Source organism: Danio rerio, chromosome 19 (assembly GCF_049306965.1).
Source record: "Danio rerio strain Tuebingen ecotype United States chromosome 19, GRCz12tu, whole genome shotgun sequence".
In the NCBI taxonomy this organism is placed as follows: domain Eukaryota; kingdom Metazoa; phylum Chordata; class Actinopteri; order Cypriniformes; family Danionidae; genus Danio; species Danio rerio.
Window position 1 is genome coordinate 47,040,929 of NC_133194.1, and position 25,096 is coordinate 47,066,024.

Consider the following 25,096-nt stretch of genomic DNA (forward strand, 5'->3'; position numbering starts at 1 on the left):
GAGTCAGTAATCTTAAGCCTTGCCTTGTGAACAATATAACTATTTGGCTTTACTTGGCAGAGGAAGTGCATGCGGGATTAATCTGTTAATCCTGAGGCCTGTGGGAGTAATGGCAAATTGGCTAACACTGGAGCAGTTCAGTTTAATATGTTAGTTGCTGCATTACATTTCATTAAATTAGTAAATACTGTAAATGTTCATTTGTCATATATAATATGTACGCCCAATTTAAATTTTTGCATCACAAGTTTTTAATGTTTCAGTTGATTTAAGACGCAAAATTAATTAGTATTCTGAAGCTTCACTGTGATCCCTAAATTTATATAATCATGTGATTCGTGCTCTAAATATTTTTAAATATCCATTTATTTAAATATCTATTTTTAAATATCCATTTATTTTTAAATATCCAATTATCCATTTATTTATTTGACATGAACAAAACCCTAATATCTGCCCTAACTCATATCTTCCTCCTGCGTTGACCTGAACTGGGTGCTTGCCTGTGTGTAATCAAACACATCAAGGGAGACTGATGCAGAGGCAGTTGTCATTAAATTCTATGTCTTCGCCTCAGAATGTCGACTTCTTGTGACCAAAGACCGGAATTACTATAGCCACTTCAGCCAGCGTTTTGTAGTTAGGAAACATTTCTCCTAAGGCTCCTGTGATCAGAACTAAGTTTGCTGGATTCTCTGAATGTGGGATTTCCTGATCCTGCAAGCACTCGTTTCACCGGGAAAAATACTACAGCACGCGCTCCTTCTGCACCCCTCTGCTCAAAACGCACTCCAAAGCACCTGACCTCCTTGCTGCCGCTGGGTTGGCTCGTAACATCTGTCTGCGACTGATGATTTTTGTCTGTTTGTTCTTCATCGTCCACTGCATCACTTTCCTTTTTTCCTCCTTTATTATTAATATCACAACTATTTGGCCGTTTAAAGAAACTTCTCACGCTCAGCTGCTGTGAGATTTTTGCAACTGTACGCAGCGGTGACAAAGAGGAGACAAAACAAGGATAACCGCCATCAGCTGGACAAGAGTAGGAATTACAATTAGCTACAAATTACAATAGATCACCCTCAGCAAAATCCGTCAAAATGACGGATCACTTTCAGATTTTATCGTCACTGCTGAAAAAAATCCGTCAATGACGAAATATATTCGGTTAACGCGACATCTGATTTATATATAAATAAATATATAAATATAAATATATAAATATATATATATATATATATATATATATATATATATATATATATATATATATATATATATATATATATATATATATATATATATAAAGTAGTTCCTCTTACAAAAGGGTTTTGCAATATGACTGTACATCGTCACTGGTGGGACACTAAGGCACACGCACACCTCCCACAAGTGCCATTGCTCATATATATACTGCAAGATCGACTTAGAGAGTCACTTATTAGTTTGATGACTTGACTTGAGTTTTTCCTCCTCTATGCGGTCTCTGTTACCATCTTGTGGACGGACAACGTCAACTGTCTTTGGTCTGCTCAATGACAGGCTGCCGACTTGTCTCTCAGAAATTTTAAATATTTTAAAATAGTTACTGTCCTTATATATATATATTAGGGCAGGGCAAAGTCATAAATAAAATCGCATCCAAAAAAAAAAGTGTTTTGACATAATTTAAGCGTGTAAACAGTGTAGGCCTATATTTATTTACAACGAAATGACAGAAGGAGAAACTACTAAACTACTGAAATGTACTTTATTCTCCATATGAGAGTCCTTTTATATGAAGGATTAAGTCATGAATTGCTTAGGTGAGATTTTTTCACAGACTTCAAGAGAGTATGAAAATCCTGATGGTTCTGTGGGTCTCGTCTATCAAATCTGAGCTTTATTTTGTATTTTCTATTGTATCCAAGTCGGGTGATTGGCTGGGCCATTCCACAGCTTGATTTTTCTTTCTCTGAAAGCCTTTTGAGAGTTTCCTTGCCTGTGTTTTGGATCATTGTCTTGCTGAAATGTCCACCCTAGGGAAGGGCAGAGGGTTGCTGAAGAATTACTGAGAGATTTCAGCTGCTGTCTGGGCTTTTCATGCCTTTTTACACCTCCCTTTCTTCATGTGTTCAATACTTTTAAACTGCTTTATTTCATTGTATTACGCATACCCTCATTTGTAAACTATTTAAATTAGTGTTTTGCATATGTATTTCATTTTATTACACATAATTTGTAAACTAATTATTTATTGTTTTCTTTGCATATATGGATTTCTATCGTTGTTACCAACATCTGGCGAAAATTTCAAGTCAACAGCACCTTCAGAAACATGTTTATCGAGAAAAATGGTGACGTGTTCAATACTTATTTTGTGCAACCCAGCAGTGTGTTTTCTTAATATTCAAATTCTTACCTTTACAGAAAGGCACAGGGGCGTTCCAGGTACCATTTCCAGTACATGTGATGGTGGAGAAGCTCTCGGCCTCCATGGTGTAGCCGGGCTGACACATAAAAGTGATGTTTTGCGCAATGGTAAAGTCTTCACCGTATCTCAGTCCATTGGCCGGCACTCCTGGCTCTCCACAGTTGATCACTGAAAAGCAAAGATTGTGATGTTTATGAGCTATTCTGAGCTAAATTTACAAAGTGCCAAACAACAACCTTTATTCAATATGTAATGCGGCTCATAAGATGGCAATCATAGCTTTTGATTGAAGCTATCGAAACAAACGTCAGGGAGCCACGCTCACAAATCATCTTTAACAACTCATTTACGCTTACAGCGATCTTCAGGACCCGCGGCTTTTTATTTCCAATGATAGATCTTGTTATTATATAAAGAAATCAATAGTAGCACAGCTCCCTTTCCACTGGCTTCCCAGAGGTGCGACTTCAAATCAATTCCCCACATCTTTTACAATTATCATTCCTTCCAATGGAGAAATAAGAGGCGGCTGGACTGGAAAGATGCGAAAAAGAAATGCGGCGCCACAGGAATCCTGATGAAACAAATTTGTAGTTTTGCACTTGACAAAAACCCTGTTCGATCAGTGCGTTTATTTAATTATTTCCCCACCGCAGCAACATCCTAATTTCCCCTATTGATTTATGCCAGACCATTACTTATTTGTCACAGCCGGGTTGCCATACGTTTTGTGTCTTTTGAAAAAAAAAAAGATGTTTTGTAAAATCCATCAGCGGCCTTGCACGTAAACATGTCAGCTGATAGTGAGAAATGGCTAACGCTAAATGCTAATGCGACTCCTCCTTTGGACACAGTCATGTATCACCGCTTTTGGCCCATTCGATAAACACATGTAGCGCTGCATCCATCAGAGTCAGTCCAGTCAACAGTATTTGCTACTGAAAACACCCACGGTTATAACATTCGAGAGCATTACGGGATGATTTTATGTCAATGTGATTATAGATGATAATGTCAACTTAGCGAGAAACATTATGCAGGTTAAGCTGTTTTATTGTTTTGCGAGGCTCTTTGTCATTACTCAAACTTACTCAAAACTATTATTGCAGTAGTTTTTAAACCAATTGATGTGTGTGTTACTAGGGCTACATATTGGGCCCTGGGGCTACCCCTACTGAAAAAAACAGCTTAAACCAGCCTAGGCTGGTTGGCTGGTTTTAGCTGGTCGACCAGGCTGGTTTTAGAGGGGTTTTGGCCATTTCCAGGCTGGTTTCCAGCCATTTCCAGCCTGGCCTTACACTGTAAAAAATGGCCGTGATTTCAACGGTAAAAAACTGTAAAAATGCTACAGTACAAATCTGTAACCTGGTTACAGTATGTTTCCTTAATATATACGGCGAATAACCATAAATTGACTTTCCCAGAATTCCCTGCATGGCACATCACTTTTAATGCATTTTGTTGACATTAATATGGATCATTTTAGTTGTTTCCCCATCAGTTATGTCCATTAGAGATTTATGTTACATCTAATGTTGATAAACCATGTTTATTTCATGACTTTAATTTTATGCGTGTTACCATACTGGTGTTTAGTAGCTGTGTGAATGACACTGAGCACCTTCTATAAGCTGATACTCTTTTCTGCTTGTGGGAAAAGTTGATTGTGATGAGCATTGGCTCATTATGTAACTTCCTCATCACCACAGCATGTGGGTGTACTAACGTGTCTAACTGTGTAACAAAAGACGTGCAGATGTTGATCATTCAAAATGCAGACATATTACCTCTATAAATTAATAAAATACGGTAATTTACCGTGAAAATGAAAAATTACTTTTACGGTTTGTACAGTGTTTTTAACGGTAAAGTACTGGCAACCACAGCTGCCGTTTTTTTACCGTAAATTTTACGAAATTATTTTTTACAGTGTAGCTGGTCAGGCTGGAAGATGACCAGCTAAAACCAGCTTGACCAGCCTATAGCCAGGGACCTGGTCTGGCTGGGACGGCAAACCCAGGGGCCCTATTTATTTTATCGCCTCAAAAAAGTACCTTTTTTTCATTTTTATTATTACTATTATTATTATTCATTTGCTAATTAATGATATGATTGAATTTTCCACTATTTGATTTTCATTTGATTATTATAAATGTTATACGTTTATAATTTGATTTGTAATGTAATGGGCAGCACAAATGTCTTGATACCTCATGCTGTTGATGTTGCCATCCACTCTGCAGATCTCTCACACTCCCCTATTTTGAATGTAACCCCAAACCATGATTTTTCTCTTACTGCACATCAATAACGAATACTGTTTGAATTGAATTTTTTGTTCTACAATGCACGTGGTTAGCCATTCTAAATCAAAAATGATACTTTCTGCAAAAAAATGTAATTAAATTTGTATATATATTTTTGCTTCTCTTTGATTTTTTTTCTCTAATTAAAATTTGTATTTTATATTTTTCTATAACATATAAATTTGGGTGTAGTAGTTTTTGGACCGTTATCATCGCTCCAGATTTGAAAAAAATAATACAATAGGGTTTATATATATATATATATATATATATATATATATATATATATATATATATATATATATATATATATATATAGTTGAATTCAGAATTAAGAGCCCCCCAAAATTATTAGCCCCCTGTTAATTTTGTTCCCCAATTTCTGTTTTACGGAGAGCAGGTCTTTTTAACAAATTTCTAAACATAATAGTTTTAATAACTCATTTCTAATCACTGATTTAATTTATCTTTGCCATAAAGACAGTAAATAATATGACTAGATATTTTTCAAGACACTTCTATACAGCTTAAAATGACATTTAAAGGCTTAACTAGGTTAATTAGGTTAACTAGGCAGATTAGGGTAGTTAGTCAAGTTATTGTATAATAATGGTTTGCTCTGTAGACTATCGAAATAAAATATAGCTTAAAGGGGCTAATAATATTGTCCTTAAAATGGTGTTTAAAAAATTAAAAACTGCTTTTATTCTAGATGAAATAAAACAAATAAGACTTTCTCCAGAAGAAAAAATATTATCAGACATACTGTGAAAATTTCCTTGCTCTGTTAAACATCATTTGGGAAATATTTTAAAAACAAAATAAAAAAAATACAAAGGGGGGCTAATAATTCTTACTTCAACTATATATATATATATATATATATATATATATATATATATATATATATATATATATATATATATATATATATATATATATATATATATAGCTGTTTTTGTATTGCAACTGTAAAAGTATTACAGCAAACTAATTGAATTACTTCCCTATAGTATTGTTCAATAACACTATAGTATTTTAAATATTTTAAATTCTAATGTATTTACATTAAACTACTATATATACTTTTGTATCATATAAGTGCACTTGGACACATTTGCAGAACAAATAATAAACAGATTTAAGACCAATTCAACTCTAACAAGAGCACAGCATCAGAATTAATTTTCAGACATGTACTTCAAGCTATTGTCCTGCTTCAGAAATAATTCCTCTACAGTCATCTTTCCATCAAGCAAGTTTCTTGTGTCAGCCCAATGGCGTGGCGACGTTAAAGCAAGAGGTGACAGTGGCTCCCAAAAAAGGTGTTTTCGAGAAGAATTCGCCATTCTTACTATCATATGGATTTACTTTCATCAGCCAGACACCGGCTGCACAGTTCTGTGAATGTCGGGGGCGTCACTTGATGATTGGTAAAATAGCTTGTGTGGTTACTGCGCTACTTGACTAAAATAACAGCTTTGCTACTGAAAAGCTATTTGATTTAGAAAGTAGCGACGCTATCGCCATGCTACTGATAAATGTAGTTAAGCTAGTAGTGTCAATACTTGTAGCAACACTACTGCCCAACACTGTGTCTGTAAGAGCAGCGCGTCAGAGCCGAGCTCATTAATATTCATAACACAAACCATATATGGTCAATCATGGACCTTCTGATTCTATGGGTATTATATGGAGAAATAAAAAAGCTTATAAAACCATTTCTGGAGATTTTTTAAACTTACCGAAGTCATAAACTTACTATGTAGAAATCAGAGAACAATTTAACTTATTGAACCAATGCAGTATATGGCACCTTTAAATATCATTAAGTATCGAATAACCCCTTCAGTTGTGTAAATGCTGTGTATTTGGCTTTTGGAGTTTATGTAATGCAGTATTTGGCTTACAGGTGCAGTTTGGTGCAGTGCCAGACCAGGTACCGTTCGCTTGGCACTGTCGCGTGGTCGAGCCGCTCAGCAGGTATCCATCCATGCATGAGTAGATGACAGAGTGTGAAAAGGTGGTGCCGTCCAGTCGATACACCCGTCCATTACTGGGAGTCCCAGGGTTTCCACACTGCACCGCTGTAGAGTTTTAAAAGAAAAAGCTGTTTATTAAGAGAGCCCACATTTGATCAACTTTCTTGTCATTTGGTAAGCGACCACAGGGTTGCTGTTTCTTTTGTGTGCTTTCTTTTTTTCTTGTTCACAGATGTATTTTATTTTTCCTATTTGCGTACTGTGACTTGCTGCATTACTTTGTGTCAGTTTGACCCAGAAGCATAAACACTTGTATGTACTGAAGCTAAAAGAAACGCCTCAGCTTTCTGATTATATAATTGCTACGTTTCTATGGGGTGCAATTATTTATGTGACGCCTGTCAGAAAATGTACTTATAAGACGTATTCATTTTGGGGTCGTTTTTTAGGTGTGAAAGAAATAAATCATTTTATTTAGCAAGCATGCATTAATCAAAAGTGACAGCAAAGACTATTATGTGGACAGAAAAGATTTATATTTCAAATAAATGCAGTTTTTTTCCTTTTAAAAAATGCATCACAAAAATATGAATGATTTTCCTCATCATGATGTTATTTGAGCACCAAATCAGACTTAAAACTTGATCACAATATTTTCTGGTATTTATTGTGATGATGATCTCAGTGACAGTAATTCTGAGACATAAAATATCTTTAGAGACAAGCATAAACTGTACTTTTTTAAAATAAATTGTTAGGGGTTTTCAGCTTTATTATATAGGACAGTAGAGATGAGACAGGAACAGAAGGGGAGCAGAGAGAGGGGAAAGATTCGGCAAAGGACCTTAAGCTGGGAATCGAACTCGGGTTACCATGAGCAACTCAGTGCTATGCGTCGGTGCACTTTACTAGGCTATTGACGCCGTCAACTTTCCTTTTTTAAACCAAAAATAAGACGTTGCGAGAACATATTTTCATATACTGCAATTGCTGTTATTTATACTGGAAACTAGAGGGTGCAATTGTGCACAAACTCCACATAAGCATCACAGAAACATTCAAATTAAAGTTAGAAATGTTAAAACAGATTAAAGACAATAACTCTTTTTTTTCTCTATTGTTATATATACATCCTAATATCATATATCATTGTTTATTATTGCATCTTATTGCTTTTTTTGAAAGACCATTTGACACTTAACAATGAAGTAATAGCTACTGCGGATCACTGGAGAACTCTGCCAACAAATGGACTACAAATCACAGCATGCACCGCACACACACACCAGTTCCTAATTTCGCCTAATTGCAAACACTCAGCTGAAGCTGCTCAATGACTCATTACACAGACTATTTCAACACCACATTTGCTCACACACATTGCTGAGTGTTGTTTGTTTGTTTTGTTAGTTAAAACGAACCTGTTACCTTTTTATTTCCTTGTCCAGCCATGCTCCTAGATCCTTGTGTTTTATGTTTTCTACTCCTAGCCTTGTTTTATCTTACCTTTCTCCTGTTGTTGACCCTTCGCCTGATTTACAATCATTGTAAATAAATCTGCATTTAGATCCGTACCTCCGTGAAAGCCTCCTTCCGTTACATATTGATACTAAAAAATATTTTAAATATATCAAATACAATTATTTAACACTGTAATCTTATGTGGCAGAGAGTACTTTCAAAAACATTTTACACTATTCACTAAATAACACACTAGCAAATGCTGTATATAATAATAATAATAATGCGTTTTTTACTTTTTTATGTGGTTGTACAGTACTTGAACAGATTTCTACAATCAAGATCCCACACACACACACATCACACACACACACACACATATATATATATATATATATATATATATATATATATATATATATATATATATATATATATATATATATATATATATATATAAATATATATATATATTAGGGGTGTCAAAATTCATTGTTTCTTCGGTGCACCGCGATGCAGACGCGGACAATAAGGTATCGGTTCAGTAATAATCATAACCGGTTATTATGTACTGACGTCATTTATCTCCTATGCGCTCTGTCGTGAGGGAGGTGAGCTCGAGTATTTACAACACTCAGCCAACTCAAGGCCGGTCCGAGGCATAGGCACCATAGGCAAATGCTAAGGGCGCTGTATATCCAGGGGGCGCCAGAAATGAGCGCGGTTCAGTTGGTTTTGTTTTCTAAATTCCTGACACACATTCAGTTATAGACGGCATTAACTCAAAAACCTCTTACCCTAAAAAGATCTAAAGTGTGTTTCCTACAGAAAGACAAAGCTGGTTATGTTTCACAGCTGTCTTTTTATTTTTTTTTGCTCGATATTACGACCACTGCTCCGTTTAAGCCCTCGCAATATTTGTTTAGCCGGAAGAGCTCGCACTGAGAGGAGATCTCAGTTAGGGACCGTCGGACAAGTGCTTCTTTATTTTTTGTTTTTTTCGTTTTTCTGCTCTGCTCAGCGCGAGCTCTCCCTGTTGCGAGGGCTTAAGTGTGTGCGTGTGTGTGCGTTTATTTGTTTCTTTGGTGTTGTCTATGTTTGTGTATGTGTTTGAATGAGAGACAGTGTGGTGCTGTGTGTCTGTGTGTTTATAAAGACAGCTTGTTATAGCCTCCCCCCAAAATATAACACTATATATGGAAAGCATCGTCAATGCACCGTGATGCACCGAGATATCGAATCGAACCGAATCGAAGGCATGATAATCGTAACCGAACCGAACCGTGAGACCAGTATAGGTTCACACCTCTAATATATATATACTGTCTATCCCAAGTGTCTTGCCCAGGCATGTCTTTATCATGTTCCTCAGTCTCAGAAGGCAAACACACGGTCTGTTCATTGATCATCCAGTGCATATTGCTCACAAAATTGTCTAAGTAGGTGGTTCTTGGCAATTACAAGTGGACTAGACCATATGCTGCTGAGTCAAAGGTCTGCCTGCATGAGACTATGTGCTTTTAATTAGTAATACAAACTCTCTCTACTAGAAGCATCCGTAATTGAATTTGATTCAAAAGTAGTCTGTTATCAGTAATACTGCATTGTGGTAAATTAAAATGATTGCTGACTTCTGGTAGCTACTTCTAATGCTTCATGTTACAATGTACCAAATCATCTCAAAGTGACATGTCTTGAACATGACAGTGAGTTCACTACACTCAAATAACAGTGAGTTGCCTAAACTCAAATCTCAATGCATCACAGGGGTCTCCAAACCTGGTTCACAGCGCAGTACTGGCTCATGAAAGAGTTACTAATGGAAGAACACAAAATCATCTATATGTGATTTGTGTTTGCCCTTTAATGCAATACATACTGCTTCACTGATGTTTGAAGAGTGCCGTACTCATAATTTCATGCCTGTGTTTTAATTTCTTTAATAAATATGGCTGTCAAGCCAGGGGTCCGTTCTTCGTACGTAGATTACTCAGTTAGCTGGATTTGGATATTGACGATTTGACACGATCCAGGATCGTTTCGTTCTTCAAAGCTGATCCGAGAGTTGTTGTCATAGCAACAGATCTGCTAGGTCAAACCTGATCGGGAGCAGGTTCAATTCATATAAACAGGATTAGATCGGCTCAGTTCAAGCAAAGATAATACAGAAAGTATGTTCCGAATTCTGATATTTTCTTACAGTAGTAGGTATATACACTTGGGAAAATGGTACATATTTTTTTAACTATATATATATATATATATATATATATATATATATATATATATATATATATATATATATATATATATATATATATATATAAAGTTATAGTCATTAATAAAATAAATTAAGTTATACATGTTAATAAAACGTGTGCAATCTGCACCCTCGAAATGAAAGTACAAATATTGCCACCTAGTGGTGCAAAGAGAAAACTTATTGATATGAACTTTTTAGATCGCTTTAGTACAAATCGTGTGTAATAGAAATGCACAATATGTGACTTTTTACAAGCAATAATACATTTATGCAGTCATAAACATGTTTTGATAGTTAATATGCCGGTGATTTGATGCTTCACAAAAGTTGCAGACGCTTTTACCAATATGAAAACGCTTTTGTAAACAACCAGTTTACACCGATTAAAAAACGGCTGCTATAATAAAGAAAATATTTTCTAAATGTGGAAATAAATACATTGATTTGCATTGAAATACATGATGAATACACTTGACACATGAAAGTGGAAAGCCTGCAGCTCACAACAAATGTGGAAGGTTATTGCGTCTCATATTTAACAAACCGTTTACTGCTAATTTGATGTAATTTTGCTCACATGGATAATTGAATATTAATCAGATGATGTCATTACGCTGCTGTGCCGTCAGCCAATCGTTGCATTGCTGATCATGATTTCGAGGATCGATAGATCAGTCCTTCACAACACACGCAGCGATCTCAGATCAGTTTATCCAGACATTCTAATCTGATTCGCGAACTTGTTTGAAGAACCAAATTAGCGAGAGATCAGTTATCAAGATTAAAAGATCCGGGATCTGCCAAATCATCTTAGATCATTTAAGCGAGGTACGAAGAACGGACCCCAGGATCTAAATGGTTTATTGTGGGAATGTTGTTTACATGAAGAAATCTGTTTTACAAGTTAAACAAAAATTCTAATAAGCAATTATATTTTGAATTTAAATAGTTTTTGTCTTGCGTTTACATTAATTTTACATTTGAACAGCCAAAATTACAAGCTTCAGTCTAAATGTGATTAATTGCGATTAATTTTCAAAAAAAGTGTTATTAATTAGTTAATATTTGTAATCGATTGACAGCACAAATAAATACATAGAAATGTTTATACCTAAAAAAATCTAATTATTAAAAACGTAAACACGTCATAACAGCCTTGTAAAAAGAGTCCATAAAATCAGTTGTGTTATATCGAAATGTTTCCCTGCGCCTCATTGAATCAACGCCACAAAGAACTCATGCGCTTCTAAAGGCCAAAGGGCTCCAACCTGCTACTAGCAAAGCCAGATGATGGACAACCGATGGGAAGATAGCGATGGTCTGAAGGAGCGGAGATCATTAGAGAGACGTCTCTGACCATGTAATGACTACGATAAGGGACAGTGACTATAACAGAATGAGGTATTAGTGCCTGTAAGCCTTAAATGAGTGGGGATGAAGTTTAAAGATATGGTTTGACAGGCCTGTAGATCATAGCAGGGCGATGAGACAGAGAAAATGAAAAGAACAAAAAACCCGAAGAGCTCTTTATTGCCGCCGTGATGCTGCTTGAGTGAATTAACCAGCTGAGAAACCTATTAAACCGCCAAGCCAAATGCTTTTTTGGTTGACTGCAATGGAGGAACGCTGGCGTCCTTTCAGCATGGACTCATCTGTCTGCGCGGTTGTTAAAATGACAGCGTTTGCGGTTCCCCTCCATGACAGGGAACTCCTTTTGTCTTGCCATGACCATTGTGATTCCCAAAGGGCTTGTCATGTTTTGCGGCTTGTGGGACGGATTATTGTCCGTCTCCTTCCCCCTCAATTAGTCATTGTTCCCGCATCCCGCCGCCAATTGGCATCTCTCAGGAATGATTTCCGCACAATGGCTCGGGTCATGTGCTGAGGGAGACGCGAGCCCTGGGAGAAACACCATTAGTCAAGTCTCGCAGCAAGAAAACAAGATGGTGCATGGTGTTTCTGAAGAAAACACCGGCTGCTCGCCTCTGGAAGTGGATAGTCATCTTTCATTTGTGCTGTAGACTTTACAGCCTGGGGGAAAGATGTGGGTTTATTACAATGTGTGGGACTCTGACAACTGTACAGCCGTAAGAGGCTCAAATAAAACATCGGGTAACAATGTGGACGGTGATATATTATTTATCAGGTAGTTGATTTTATTGTTTGTCACTGATAAATGGCCACTTTATGGTATAATAAAGACGACGTTTGCTTCTAGGAGTAGAATTCAGTGTCATTATTGAAAGGAACAGGACGGTCTTCTGTGCAGCACTACTGAAATAACAAGGAAAAGCATGTTATAGGGTTTAAAATAGGGTCCATTATTAAATAAGAATAAACGGGGAAGAAGCAATTCACGGTTTTCCATCTTCTGCTTTCAAAATCACCCACAGCCACTCATGAGAAATCATTTTGCCTTCGTTATTATTATAAATCTTCACTATAGCAACCAGAAAGATCAGGGCTTATTTTAAATAGAGAACATTAAATATGTTTAAAAGTAGAAAAGTCATTGGAGATGTGGTTTGCCGTTTTCTCTTTCTGTTTTGAACAGATTTAATATTCAGTGTCAGATGATCAGTCAGAAATCACAATAATGTGCTTATTTGTTGCTCAAGAAACATTTCATCCGTCATTTTCTTTTTGGCTTAGTCCCTTTCTTAATCAGGGGTCGCCACAGCGGAATGAACCGCCAACTTATCCAGCATATGTTTTACCCAGTGTTGGGCAGTAGCCTAGCTTGGCGGTAGAGTCGCTACTTTCTAAATCAAATAGCTTTTCAGTAGCGAAGCTATTTTATTAGTCAAGTAGCGCAGTAGCATTCACAAAGCTACATTTACTAATCGCGGATCAATAAGTGACCGCACCGACATTTACAGAGCTGTGAAGCCGTTGTTCAGCCGATGAAATTAAATCCATGGCTGCGTCCGAAACCGCATACTTCCATACTATATAGCACGCTAAAATCAGTATGTGAGCTGAGTAGTATGTCCGAATTCATAGAATTCAAAAATCAGTATGTGAGAAGTACCCGGATGACTTACTACTTCCGGCGAGATTCTGGAGTGTGCATCCCATGCACGCTGCGCTATCCCATAATGCCCCGCGAGAGAATTCATGAATTGAAGTGAGGCGACGCAACTGACGCCGGTAGGTCACGTTATGACAAAATGGGGGATGTAGTACGTCCGAACTTCATTCATACTTTTCACTTTCATACTGTATAGAACGTACTTTTTTTAATGGCCGTGTAGTACGTTTAAATTCAAATGCAGTACCTACTGAGTAGTAGGCAATTTCGGACACAGCCCATATGATGGCAAGCATCATGATTTCTTCTTCCTGTTTTTTTGGTGGTTGACAACAAACTTTTTGGTGCGTTACTGCCACCTCTGGTTGGTGACGTCGCAGCACGAGAAACTTCCTTGATGGAAAGATGACTGAGGGAAAGGAGTTATTTCTGAAGCAGGATTCCTCGTGACCATTCCTTCGAGAAGTACATGTTAAGATGCAGTAACTTAATTTCTGATGCTGTACTCAAAAAATACTTCAGTAATTTATAGTAAGTACTACTATAAGTTACCCCTGCTGAAAAATCCAGCTTAAACCAGTCTAGGCTGGTTGGCTGGTTTTAGCTGGTCGACCAGGCTGGTTTTAGAGGGGTTTTGGCCACTTCCAGGCTGGTTTGCAGCCATTTCCAGCCTGGATTTAGCTGGTCAGGCTGGGAGATGACCAGCTAAAACCAGCTTGACCAGTCTAGCCAAGCTGGGAGTCCAGCCAAAACCAGCTATATCCAGCTTAAACCAGGCTGGTCAAGCTGGTTTTAGCTGGATTTGGCTGGTAATTTTCCAGCCTGACCAGGTAAGACCAGGCTGGAAATGGCTGGAAACCAGCCTGGAAATGGCCAAAACCCCTTTAAAACCAGTCTGGTCAACCAGCTAAAACCAGCCAACCAGCCTAGGCTGGTTTAAGCTGGATTTTTTAGCAGAGACTGCATTATGTAGTGTAATTTATTAATGAAGAGTTGTAAATATATATACAATATGCATAATGCTTGTCAAAATATTTCCATTTACTATAAATTACTATAGTATTTTAGATGTGTAACACCTGCTTTTATCTAAGTTTTTGTTTTAGCTGTTGTATACTATAATGCGTTTCTGTTTAGTACAGCATATTATTTACAGTAAATAACTGAACTGAACAGTTCTGCCTCATATGTTTCATTGACTGTTTTATTGATCACTAAGATATGATTGACTTGGATTTAAGTTGCTTCGATTTAAAAATAAAAATCGCAAAAAATAGCTTAGATGTAGCTAAGCTACTTTTGCCAAGTAGCTTTTAGCCTAGCTTGCTACATTTTCCAGAGGGTAGCTTTTAGTGTAGTTAAGCTACATTTCAAGTAGAGTAGCTGATAGCTTAGCTCAGTGGTTCTCAAAGTGGGGGTCGGGACCCCTTGAGGGGTCGCGGAACAATGAAGGGGGGTCGCCTGGTGATTTCCAAAAATCTACTCATTATTATTAGACCATAAGAATTACCATATTTTATCCATAACCAACTGAAGAGAAAAAAACAGTCGTTTATAGTTACTATAGTAGCTTATTTACTTGTTCTATTGGATTGCGACCCCTGGGGTAAGTACATTATATTAAAGACACAGCAATAGCGTCAGATGCAGCAGATTGATTTTATAACACCAGGTTAAACTTTCTGGCCCATTTTCAGCACTGAAATACATAAAAAAAAAAATAAACAAACGAAGAATATACTTTGTTTTATTGGTGTGTGTGTGCGCCATTGCATGCAAGTTTTCTGTATTTATAACCACCTCAGGGGATATTGGGGGTCGCGAGTCACTGGTATTGTTATTTTAGGGGTCGCGTGCTGAAAAGTTTGGGAACCCCTGGCTTAGCTCACTACATTTGTCAAGTAGCTTGCCCAACACAGGTTTTACCCAATTCACCTGTCCTGCATGTCTTTGGACTGTGGGAGAAGTTGGAGCACCCGGAGGAAAACACATGTGAAAGCAGGGAGAACATGCAAACTCCACACAGAAATGCCAACAGACCTAGCCGAGGCTCACCCTTCTTGCAGTAAACCGACAGCATTATCTACTGCACCACTGTGTCACCCCTTAGATACATTTCTTCATATTAATATTATTATTGCTGAAGATATTTTGAAAACACTTGTGCTTCCTAATATTTTAAGCTGATTTGTGAACACCATTATTTTTTCCAACACTATTTAAAGGGGCTGTATGTATCTTTTTGACTCTTCTAAAGCATAAAAATACCATAATATGTTTACGAATATTTAAGAAACATGCTTGTTGTTTATCTGAAACACAAGGCTGAAGTCAGATATTCTGCTTTGAAAATGTGTGTTACTTGTCGGAACGGCTGTCTTTGTTTTGGTTCCTTTAACCAGCCCACTACCAAATAGCCTATTATATTTTAGCCACTCTGGTTGCCTTTGTGAAAACAAGCGTATTATGAATTTATATCAATATTATGAATCTAAACAAACAAATTAAATGTAGTATTGTTCAACCTAATTCGTTTGTTTAAATTCAGCCCGTATAAATAGTTTGCAGCCACTAACCTTAAAAAAAAAAAATAGTAGTAAATCCATTGAACTACTTTTTTTTCAGTGTGTTTCTTACGTTTGCAGGAGGGTTGCGTCCCGGACCACGTGCCGTTTGGGAAACACATCCTTTCCACGGAGCCGAAAAGCTCGTATCCCACCGAGCAGCTGAAGTGCACTTTGCTTCGTATCCGAAAGTCACTCTCGTCTCTGCTGCCGTGGGACGGTGTGCCCGGGTCACCACACGTCCCAGAAGAATCACCTACAGGAACAAAAAAAGAGAATAGATCTTGAAAAAGAGGTGAGGGTCACTCCAACTGTGCTGTAGATTTCCATCTCCCTAATGAGCACATGACTTAAAATACTGGATAAAATATGAAACGCCTCATTTCATTGAAGGAGACTACACTAGTTTGAACTCTTTTAGTACAATATCACCATTGACAGAATGTACAGGATGAATACATTTACTTTTACTCACTAAATTTACTACTTAGGATTATGACGATGTCCCCCACTAAAATAAAAAAAAAAGACAAAAACATCAAAATATGTAGGCTAGGCAGTAGGGATGGCTGACGTGAAACTGACGTTTCGACACAGTGTCGAGATCCCGAAGCGCAAGTGTTTTGAAACACTGCACCGAAGCATGATCTGAAACACCCAAGTCACGTGACTAAAGTGTTTCGAAACACCCGGTCACGTGACTAAAGCGATTCAAAGCATCGATCAGTTTAGAAGCGTTTCGAGACCTGTCGAATTTTCATTTGACTGCCAGGGTCAGAAAAAAATGTCTGTCTTATACGGCCTTGTGGATTGTGCCTGTGCACACTGTTACTGCGCTTCAAATGACTTTTGGGTTCGAATCCCGACTTGTACAAACACTCCAAAATCATGGTTTTATGTATTTTGATCAAAACAATAATTAATATTTTTACAGTACTGTGATGGTTGGGTTTAGGGTTTGGGTAGCTGTTAATAAAATACAATAAATGGGAAATTTAATTAATAATGTTGCATGTGGCGTTCACTCCTGCCCTTAATAATTACTTTCAATTGATCTTGTTTGTCTTTTTCCCATGTCAGTTTTCTATTGGTTAATCTGGTGGCGTCAGGCCTTTAAAACGAACGGAAGCGGACTTCTACGGCCCCTCATTCCTCCACGTCACCACAGTCTTTGACGGCTTTATTGTTGTGTTCTCCTTTATGCTTTCCTTTTGATATTTGTTTGGAGTGGGGAGCTCCAACATGCTTTAGGTTTGTTTGGTTGTTCTTTATTATGTTGTTGGGCTCCCCATCTCTTGTCAATTTGGATTGTTTTGTTGGTTATGTTATTAATAACAACTCAACTATTTAGTCTCCACTTCACTTCCTAAGCTGCAATTGCCTCTTTGAATATCACACTAATTGTACAAAAAAAAAAAAAAAAAAAAAAAAAAACTACTAACACTTCCCTTCTTAGACTTTACAGACCTGAAACTTGCCTTTAGTACTTATTCATTGTTGCTCTTAGTTGTGTAAATTGCTTCCTTGTCCTCATTTGTAAGTCGCTTTGGATAAAAGCGTCTGCTAAATGACTAAATGTAAATGTAAATGTAAATGTAATAAATAATTTAGCTGGAGCACTTTGGCCGTTGTTTATTATGTTACGTTGTCTTTTGGTCACGAGTCTTATTTAAGTTAGGGACCGTAACAAATAAAATAAATAATTCTTGTTAATCTCTGGCCACAACTGTGTCTGATCTAACAACAACCCTGTTTTATGATCAAAACAAGACAAATTGTTTGTTTGCTTTATTTATAGAGCACATTTTAAAACAACAGATGTTGACCAAAGTGCTTTACAAAACGACCAGCATACAAAATCTATACCTATATATAAAAATTAAGCAAAATATATAAAACAGATTAAAATTAATTACAATCAAAGGCAAGAGACAGAAGGTGATTTTTTAGATGAGACTTAAAAGCACCAAGTGAAGAACATGACTGGATCTGTAAAGGCAGACCATTCCACAGTCGGGGGGCTGCAGCAGAAAAAGCCCTGTCACCTCTTGATTTCAACGTGTTTTGGGGACAACTAGCTGAAATGTGTTTTCAGACCTCAATGAAGTGTGCCAGTGAAGAAGCTCAGAAATGTAAGTCGGTGCCAGACCATTCAAACTTTTAAAAACTAGTAGCAATAACTTATATTGATTTCTAAATTGGACTGGGAGCCAGTGAAGAGATGATAAAACTGGTGAGATACTAGAATTTCTTTTGTCCCAGTTAAAAGCCTAGCAGCTGCATTTTGAACCAGCTGCAGGCGTGCTATTAATGCCTGTGAAACTCCTGAATACAAAGAGTTACAGTAGTCCAGTCTGGACATGATAAAAACATTAATGACAGTTTCCAGCTCTTTAAAAGAAAGAAAAGGCTTCAATTTGGCAATGTTCCTTAATTGATAGAAACCACTTTTGACGACTGAGTTTATTTGCTTGTCAAACTTTAACTCAGTGTCAAAAGTAACTCCAAGATTTTTTACGTGACTGTGGACCTTAGGCTTGATCGAACCTAATTTATTAATTGTAGATTCACAGACACTCGGAGGACCAAACACTAGTACTTCAGTTTTTGATTCATTCAAGTGTAAGAAATTACCAGCCAACCATTCCTTAATCTCAACAAGACAAATGTATTCAAAAAGTGCTTATTCGGATGTCAGACCAATTTTGAAACAAAACGATACAAGAACAAAGCATTACCAACTGGTATTAAAGGATTTCAAAATAGAGTTCATAAAGCAACTGCATATTAGATCTATCAAATAGAAATATCAAAATATGATGCAGAAACGGGTGAAGAAATGCCCCACTTTACCCTATTCTACTGTCAAATGAATAAAAAAGGGAAGACTAGTCATTCTCTCTTGTTTTGCAAGCCTCTCAGGATGTAATCTTGGAGGAGGACAGCTTTTTTTTCTTTCCCGTCATGCACTCAAGGCTTTGCTACAGCTCTCTGGAAATTGATATTCCTGATTGATTCCTGCTGCTTCCATATATCTGAGCTCAGGGCCTGCAGCCTTGCACCTCACCTGAACCTGAGCTCCATTCATCATTTACACACACACACACACACACACACACACACACACACACACACACCCTTATGAATACAGAAAGTGATCGGCTGTGATTGTGTCATGTCATGCAGCAGCTTCACATTCAGCGTCTACAGACAAATCACTTGCTGCTGGAAACCTGGATCCCACACAGTGTTTGAAACCATGACTTATTGCTGGAACTCTGGATATTACAGCTAAATAGTTCGGCTGTGTGTGAGTTTTAAACTGTAAAACTATCCATAAATTAGCAGTTCTTCTTATTTCGTGATTTGTTTTTATTTTTGTTTACATTTATTTATGTTTTTGAATTGCATTACAGAACTTAGACTTCTCTTCCAACAACTTTCAACCCTAAAAAGGTAGGAAAAAGTGACTTTTATAAACATTTTTAAGTTTAAAGTGATATATTGTAGCGCAGTGATGTCATGTATATACACCATGTCAAGTATATACACAGCAATGTGCAATATATGTGCGTAGCTACTGTATGGCTGTGTCCAAAATCTTATATTTCCATCCTAAAACATACTTTTCTAATGGTCGTGTAGTAAAATCCAATTTAAATGTAGTACTCAAGTAGTGTCCATTCCTTTAGTCTTTAAACCTGTCCTCTGATTTACACTCTTGAACTGAAGGTGGCAGTAATGCAGCCTGAAGCTGGATGCCAACCACCGTAAAAAGAAGAAGCAAAACCATAGACATCTATTATAATGTCTATTTTGTTACCTGGATGCTTAGTATGATGGTTGGGTTTAAGGTTGGGGTAGGTGTAGATGGTAATAACTAGGGAAGTAACGGTATCAGAATTTCACGCTACGGTAATACCTCGGTATGAATGTCACGGTACGGTATTTATTGAATCATTTACAGGAAAAAACAAAACTTATGAAAATACTCCAAAAAAGTGCCAAAAGTGTCAATGACATACAAATTAGTCATCTATCTGTAAGCTTTGAAACAGGAACTTCAATTTTAATAACAAAAAAATTATTAAACCATGTAAAAAAATTAAGTTTCAATTTAGTATTGTTGAAAACTCATCACATTCAACATTTAATCACTCACTCACTTAGATAAAGATGGGTTTAAAGGAAAATTATCATATAAATATAATCTGGTAAAAGCTGGTATCTCTGGGCATTTACAATGTCCCCTGCAACAGAAAAAAACCCCTCTCATTTGGGACTGAGGTTTCTGGGACAAGAGAGATATGACTTGGCCCAGGTTGACAGCAGTGGGTAACGTTGTGCATTGTCTTTCCCCCACTTGAGAGGACAAGCCATGAGTGAGATAGAGATCTCATGTCTGCATCAATCTGAACAGTGAGCTGTGTTTCTGCAATCCCCATGACTGATTAGTCGTATTCCCCAACTTGCAGGCACGTGCACACACAGTGCTCAACCTGTGCAGTGCACATGCCCTTTTTAGTCTTGGATAGAAAGTTCCCTTCCAAAATGATCAAAATGCCCCGCGACGTGACATACCCTCCGTCCCCGCTTTACAGTACGCACGTGACAACGCAGCTGATAAGAACTCGCGCGACAACACCGCTATTCAGTACGCGCGCGACAACACAGCTGATAAGAACTCGCGCGACAACACCACTATTCAGTACGCGCGCGGCGACAACACCGCTATTCAGTACGCGCGCGGCGACAACACCCGCTTTAGGGTTTTCCAGCTCTTTTTCATCCCCGCTTCTAGCAGCACACTCCATTTCCGCATTACTGGATCTGTAGCGACAACAGACCGCAAGGGATTATGGCCAAGCCTGGGCTGATGGGAATTGTAGTTTCCGCTACCTCCCGTTCGCTTCATTCGCCTGAGCAAATTTTCTCAGAAGACCTATAGTTTTACCGAGTCATGCGACTACGGTTATATCGAAAAAAATTTATATTGCGGTATGATGGTATTTACAATACCGTTACATACCTAGTAATAACGCACATCAGCCGCGTTTCCACTATGCGGGGCTTTCTTAGGGTCAGCGGCCGGTCTTTTTCGGCCCGCCGAATACCTTGGGCCAAAGAGTGCCAGCTGGGGCTTCGGACACTATAGTGAAAAGAAAGGCGGACACTATAGTTTTTTGATCGTACATGATTACATGCACCAAACAAACAAATAAATAAATAAATAAATAAAAAATAACTAACTAACTATTTAACTAACTAACTAACTAACTAACTAACTAAATAAATAAATAAATAAGGAAAGAAAACATATAGCACTATAAGCTGGGGTCTTTTTGCTTATAATCTCCCTTATGCTTCTCTTTTAAATGTAAGGCTGTTGCATAAAATAATAGTTTTAATTTATAAGTGACTTTCTTTGATGTTTCAATAACGCATAATACCCTGATACTTATGTTTAAAATTCTAAAATGCATGGCGCTGCGTGGCGCGACACTGTCGCTGAGCAGCGCTTCTGGTGTGCGACCTGCAGGCAAGTTCGTTATTTTATTTCCAATAGAAGGCAACGCGCTTGCACTTTCCAGCTGCACCTAGTTAAGATCACAGGAAGCTTCTGTGACCGGGAGAAATGCAAACGGCTGAAGTTTAAGATAGACGCAATGAAAAGTACACATGTTTGCAAACCTACCAAAAGGTACAAACAATAGTTCAGATTACAGCGATCATTTGGTGAATGTTGTTCTTGTGTTGAGCCCAATGAGCCTTACATCTAAAAATAGAGCAAGGGTGTTTCTTCCTTGACATCGCTTTGACTAACATGCTGAAAATGGCAGACGTGAAACAACAAACCTAAGATATAGTGATGCGCGCCTGTCAATCAATATTGGTGGGCGGGGGGACCGCACTCCTACGTCAAGTTGAGGTCGATCTAAAAACTGCTCCAATTGGTCCACCGTTTTTATGTTGTTAAATTGAAAAATAAAAAAAGGACTGTGTGTGTGTATATATATCACCCCAATATGACAGTCTGTACACTATACCTACACACATGTCTGTCCAAACAGCTTAAAAAGTAGATTTTTCACCATACTGTAGGTGCCCTTTAAACAAAAGTCTTGTCCATAACAGAAATAATGTCCAGTATAGAATATAAAGTCATGCTGCAGTGGAAACAGAATGAATATTGTGTCTGACTCCATCATGAGCTTTGTAGGACTGCATCCATACATCTCTGCAATGACTCAAATCACTGATTAATAAAGTCATCTGGAATGGCAAAGAAAGCGTTCCTGCAGGACTCCCAGAGTTCATCAAGATTCTTTGGGTTCATCTTCAATGCCTCCTCCTTCATCTTACCCTAAACATGCTCAATAATGTTCATGTCTGGTGACTGGGCTGGCCAATCCTGGAGCACTTTGACCTTTTTTTGCTTTCAGTAACTTTGATGTGGAGGCTAAATTATAAAAGAAGCGCTATCCTGCTGGAGAATTTGCCCTCTCCTGTGGTTTGTAATGTAATGGGCAGCACAAATATCTTGACCCCTCAGGCTGTTGATGTTGCCGTCCACTCTGCAGATCTCTCACATGTCCCCATACTAAATGTAACCAGAAATAATAATTTGTCCTTCACCAAACTAATGTAAGTGAGAATTTTAGAGATTGTGATGCAGTTTAACCCCCTGGGGTCGAAGACCGCGTATATGCCTTCTGTCAAGTTTTTACCTCATTGAGCTGAAATGAACCTAAATTACACTTTCAGTTTTGATCATACAGATAAGATCAATACATCAATCGAATCTGTTAGGTGTCTACTTTTAAATGTGTACACTCACAACAAAAACAAATGTGTGTGCTTTTGCAAAACAAGGATAATAAACAGTGTAGGCATTCTGTCTTTTCTCTCTCCGTGAGCTGTTTTTAGAAACGCGTCAGTAAAATGCGCTGAAACTCCGCGAAAACAATACACCCAGACACGAGACACATATCTTTATAAAGCTTGAAGTGCCTACTTTTAAACGCAGCTATGCATGTTGAAAACAAATATTGTTTGATAAAGTAATCAGTATGAAACCAACGCTGTGTCTAGCTTCTCAGTCTGAGCTCATTAGAGTTAATGCGACCACGCCCACGAAGCTTTGACATTACAAACAGCCTGCATGAGGAGCGCGCAACAGTAGACTGTGTCAGGAAAAACACGTCATTAAAATGAACTGAAACTCAGCAAATACTCGACAAAGAAACATGTGAGATGTGCGATTCATTCAAAAATTTGACTAAAATTTGACTAAAAAAATACAACTGGGATCAATGACAAGACTTTTGTCAGGTAGTGTATATATATATATATATGTACATATATGTACATACATACACTACCTGACAAGAGTCTTGTATATACATATTTAAATCGTGCACTCTAAAACTTTGCAAAAGTTTCAATATTCTGCTCCCCAAAATGGCTAAACATTGTTAGTTTGTGTCCTGTAAACGTCTCCTAAGGTTTTGAGGGTCATCCTGTATAGTAGTTTCCTCAAAGCTTTTCTTCAGCCACCAGAAAAGTATGACCAGCAGCACCCCAAAGGTAAACACACTTAATATAAAAGTGCCCTCCCGCATCAGGTCAGCCAACATCTATGTCAAAGGGACCGGCCGGCTCCATAAACAAGCAATGATTTATTTAAGAACAGGCAGCTGCATGAAGACAGATCCCCAGATCTAATTCATCAGCGTGTCTGCAGAGTTCAGTAGGCAGGGCTAGTGGCTCGCGGCCCAGGGGACAGATTAAAATGGCTGTTATTAAAGTACTGCAGGCTGTTCCTCTAACTTATTAATACGTCAGTCGGCTGCTCCTGTGGCTCTTGACCCTTGCATGACTGGAAGCCTGCAAACTTTCTTGTAAATTGCATATATGCAGCATATGCAGTTGAAGTCAGAATAATTAGCCCCCCTGTATAGTTTTTCCCCAATTTCTACACATTTCAAACACATTTCTAAACATAATAGTTTCTAATAACTGATTTATTTTATTTTTGCCATGATGACAGTACATGATATTTTGCTGGATGTTTTTTAAGATACTAGTATTCAGCTTAAAGTGACATTTGAAGGCTTATCTAGGCTAATTAGGCAAGTTAGGGTTATTCGGCAAGTCACTGTATAACGATGGTTTGTCAAAGACTACAGAATACACAAGACATGTCACTCGTATAGTTTTAAATGGGAAAAAGAGTAACGGTCCATATGGCGAATGAAGCCCCGCCTACTAGTACAGGAGCCAATCATCAATCGTTATAGACTGACGATTCTCCAGGGAAGAAGCTTTTTTCCTTTTTACGACAGTTTTTGTGTTCAACACACACACTGGAATCTCAGTATATACTTGCTCCACAGACCATGGAGACTCACCATCATGACCGAGTTGTGAATTACTTCTGAAGACCAGCACGATCAGACAATCATAATCCAGAGAATGATATTGTTTAATTATTATACATAAATGAGGTTGGTGTCGTGATCTTGTTCCTTTCACATGCGCATTAGCTCATGTTTAGAAATGAAACTCATGAGACAGATGTTGTTTAATTTTATTGATGATTCCAAATATTTAATGTAATCACAAGCTTGGCAAACAGTTTCGGAGAAGTTGATGTTTCCCCATTCATACCTGAGCATACTGCCCGAGAGGTGTTTCAAAGATGGCCACAGAGTGAAATGACTTGCCTAAAAGGACTTTGGGTTTGTTCTGTAGACAACTGAAATCAAATATTGCTTAATGGAACTTATATAATTGACCTTAAAACTTCTAAATAAACCAAAAAAGACCCAGAAGAAAAAAAAAACATAGGAAAAACTGTGACAAATTCCTTGCTCTGTTAGACATGATTTGGGAAATATTTGAAATAGACATCACAGGTGGGTGAATACTTTTGATTTCAACAATATCACAGCGGAAGATAGACAAAATGCATGTTGATAAATGACACTTTAAGCTGAATACTAGTATCTTGAAAAATATCTAGTAAAATATTCAAGCCAGACTTATTATTAATACGTACCTCTACACTGTAAAA

At 37.6% G+C, this 25,096-nt stretch overlaps 1 protein-coding gene across 9 annotated transcripts in view; it reads right to left on the minus strand.

The window, feature by feature from the left end:
* Nucleotides 1–25,096, minus strand: part of csmd3b (CUB and Sushi multiple domains 3b) — a 990,558-nt gene that overhangs the window by 80,456 nt on the left and 885,006 nt on the right. For all 9 annotated transcript variants that reach the window (XR_012395232.1, XM_068215335.2, XM_017352314.4 and 6 more), the window contains 3 exons: nt 16,094–16,276; nt 6,630–6,806; nt 2,402–2,581 (listed from right to left, as the gene is read on the minus strand). Coding sequence is in view for 8 of the 9 variants with exons in the window: in XM_068215335.2 (XP_068071436.1) it covers nt 2,402–2,581; nt 6,630–6,806; nt 16,094–16,276 (540 nt within the window). In the remaining variant the exon portion in view is untranslated. The remainder of the gene's footprint in view (nt 1–2,401; nt 2,582–6,629; nt 6,807–16,093; nt 16,277–25,096) is intronic.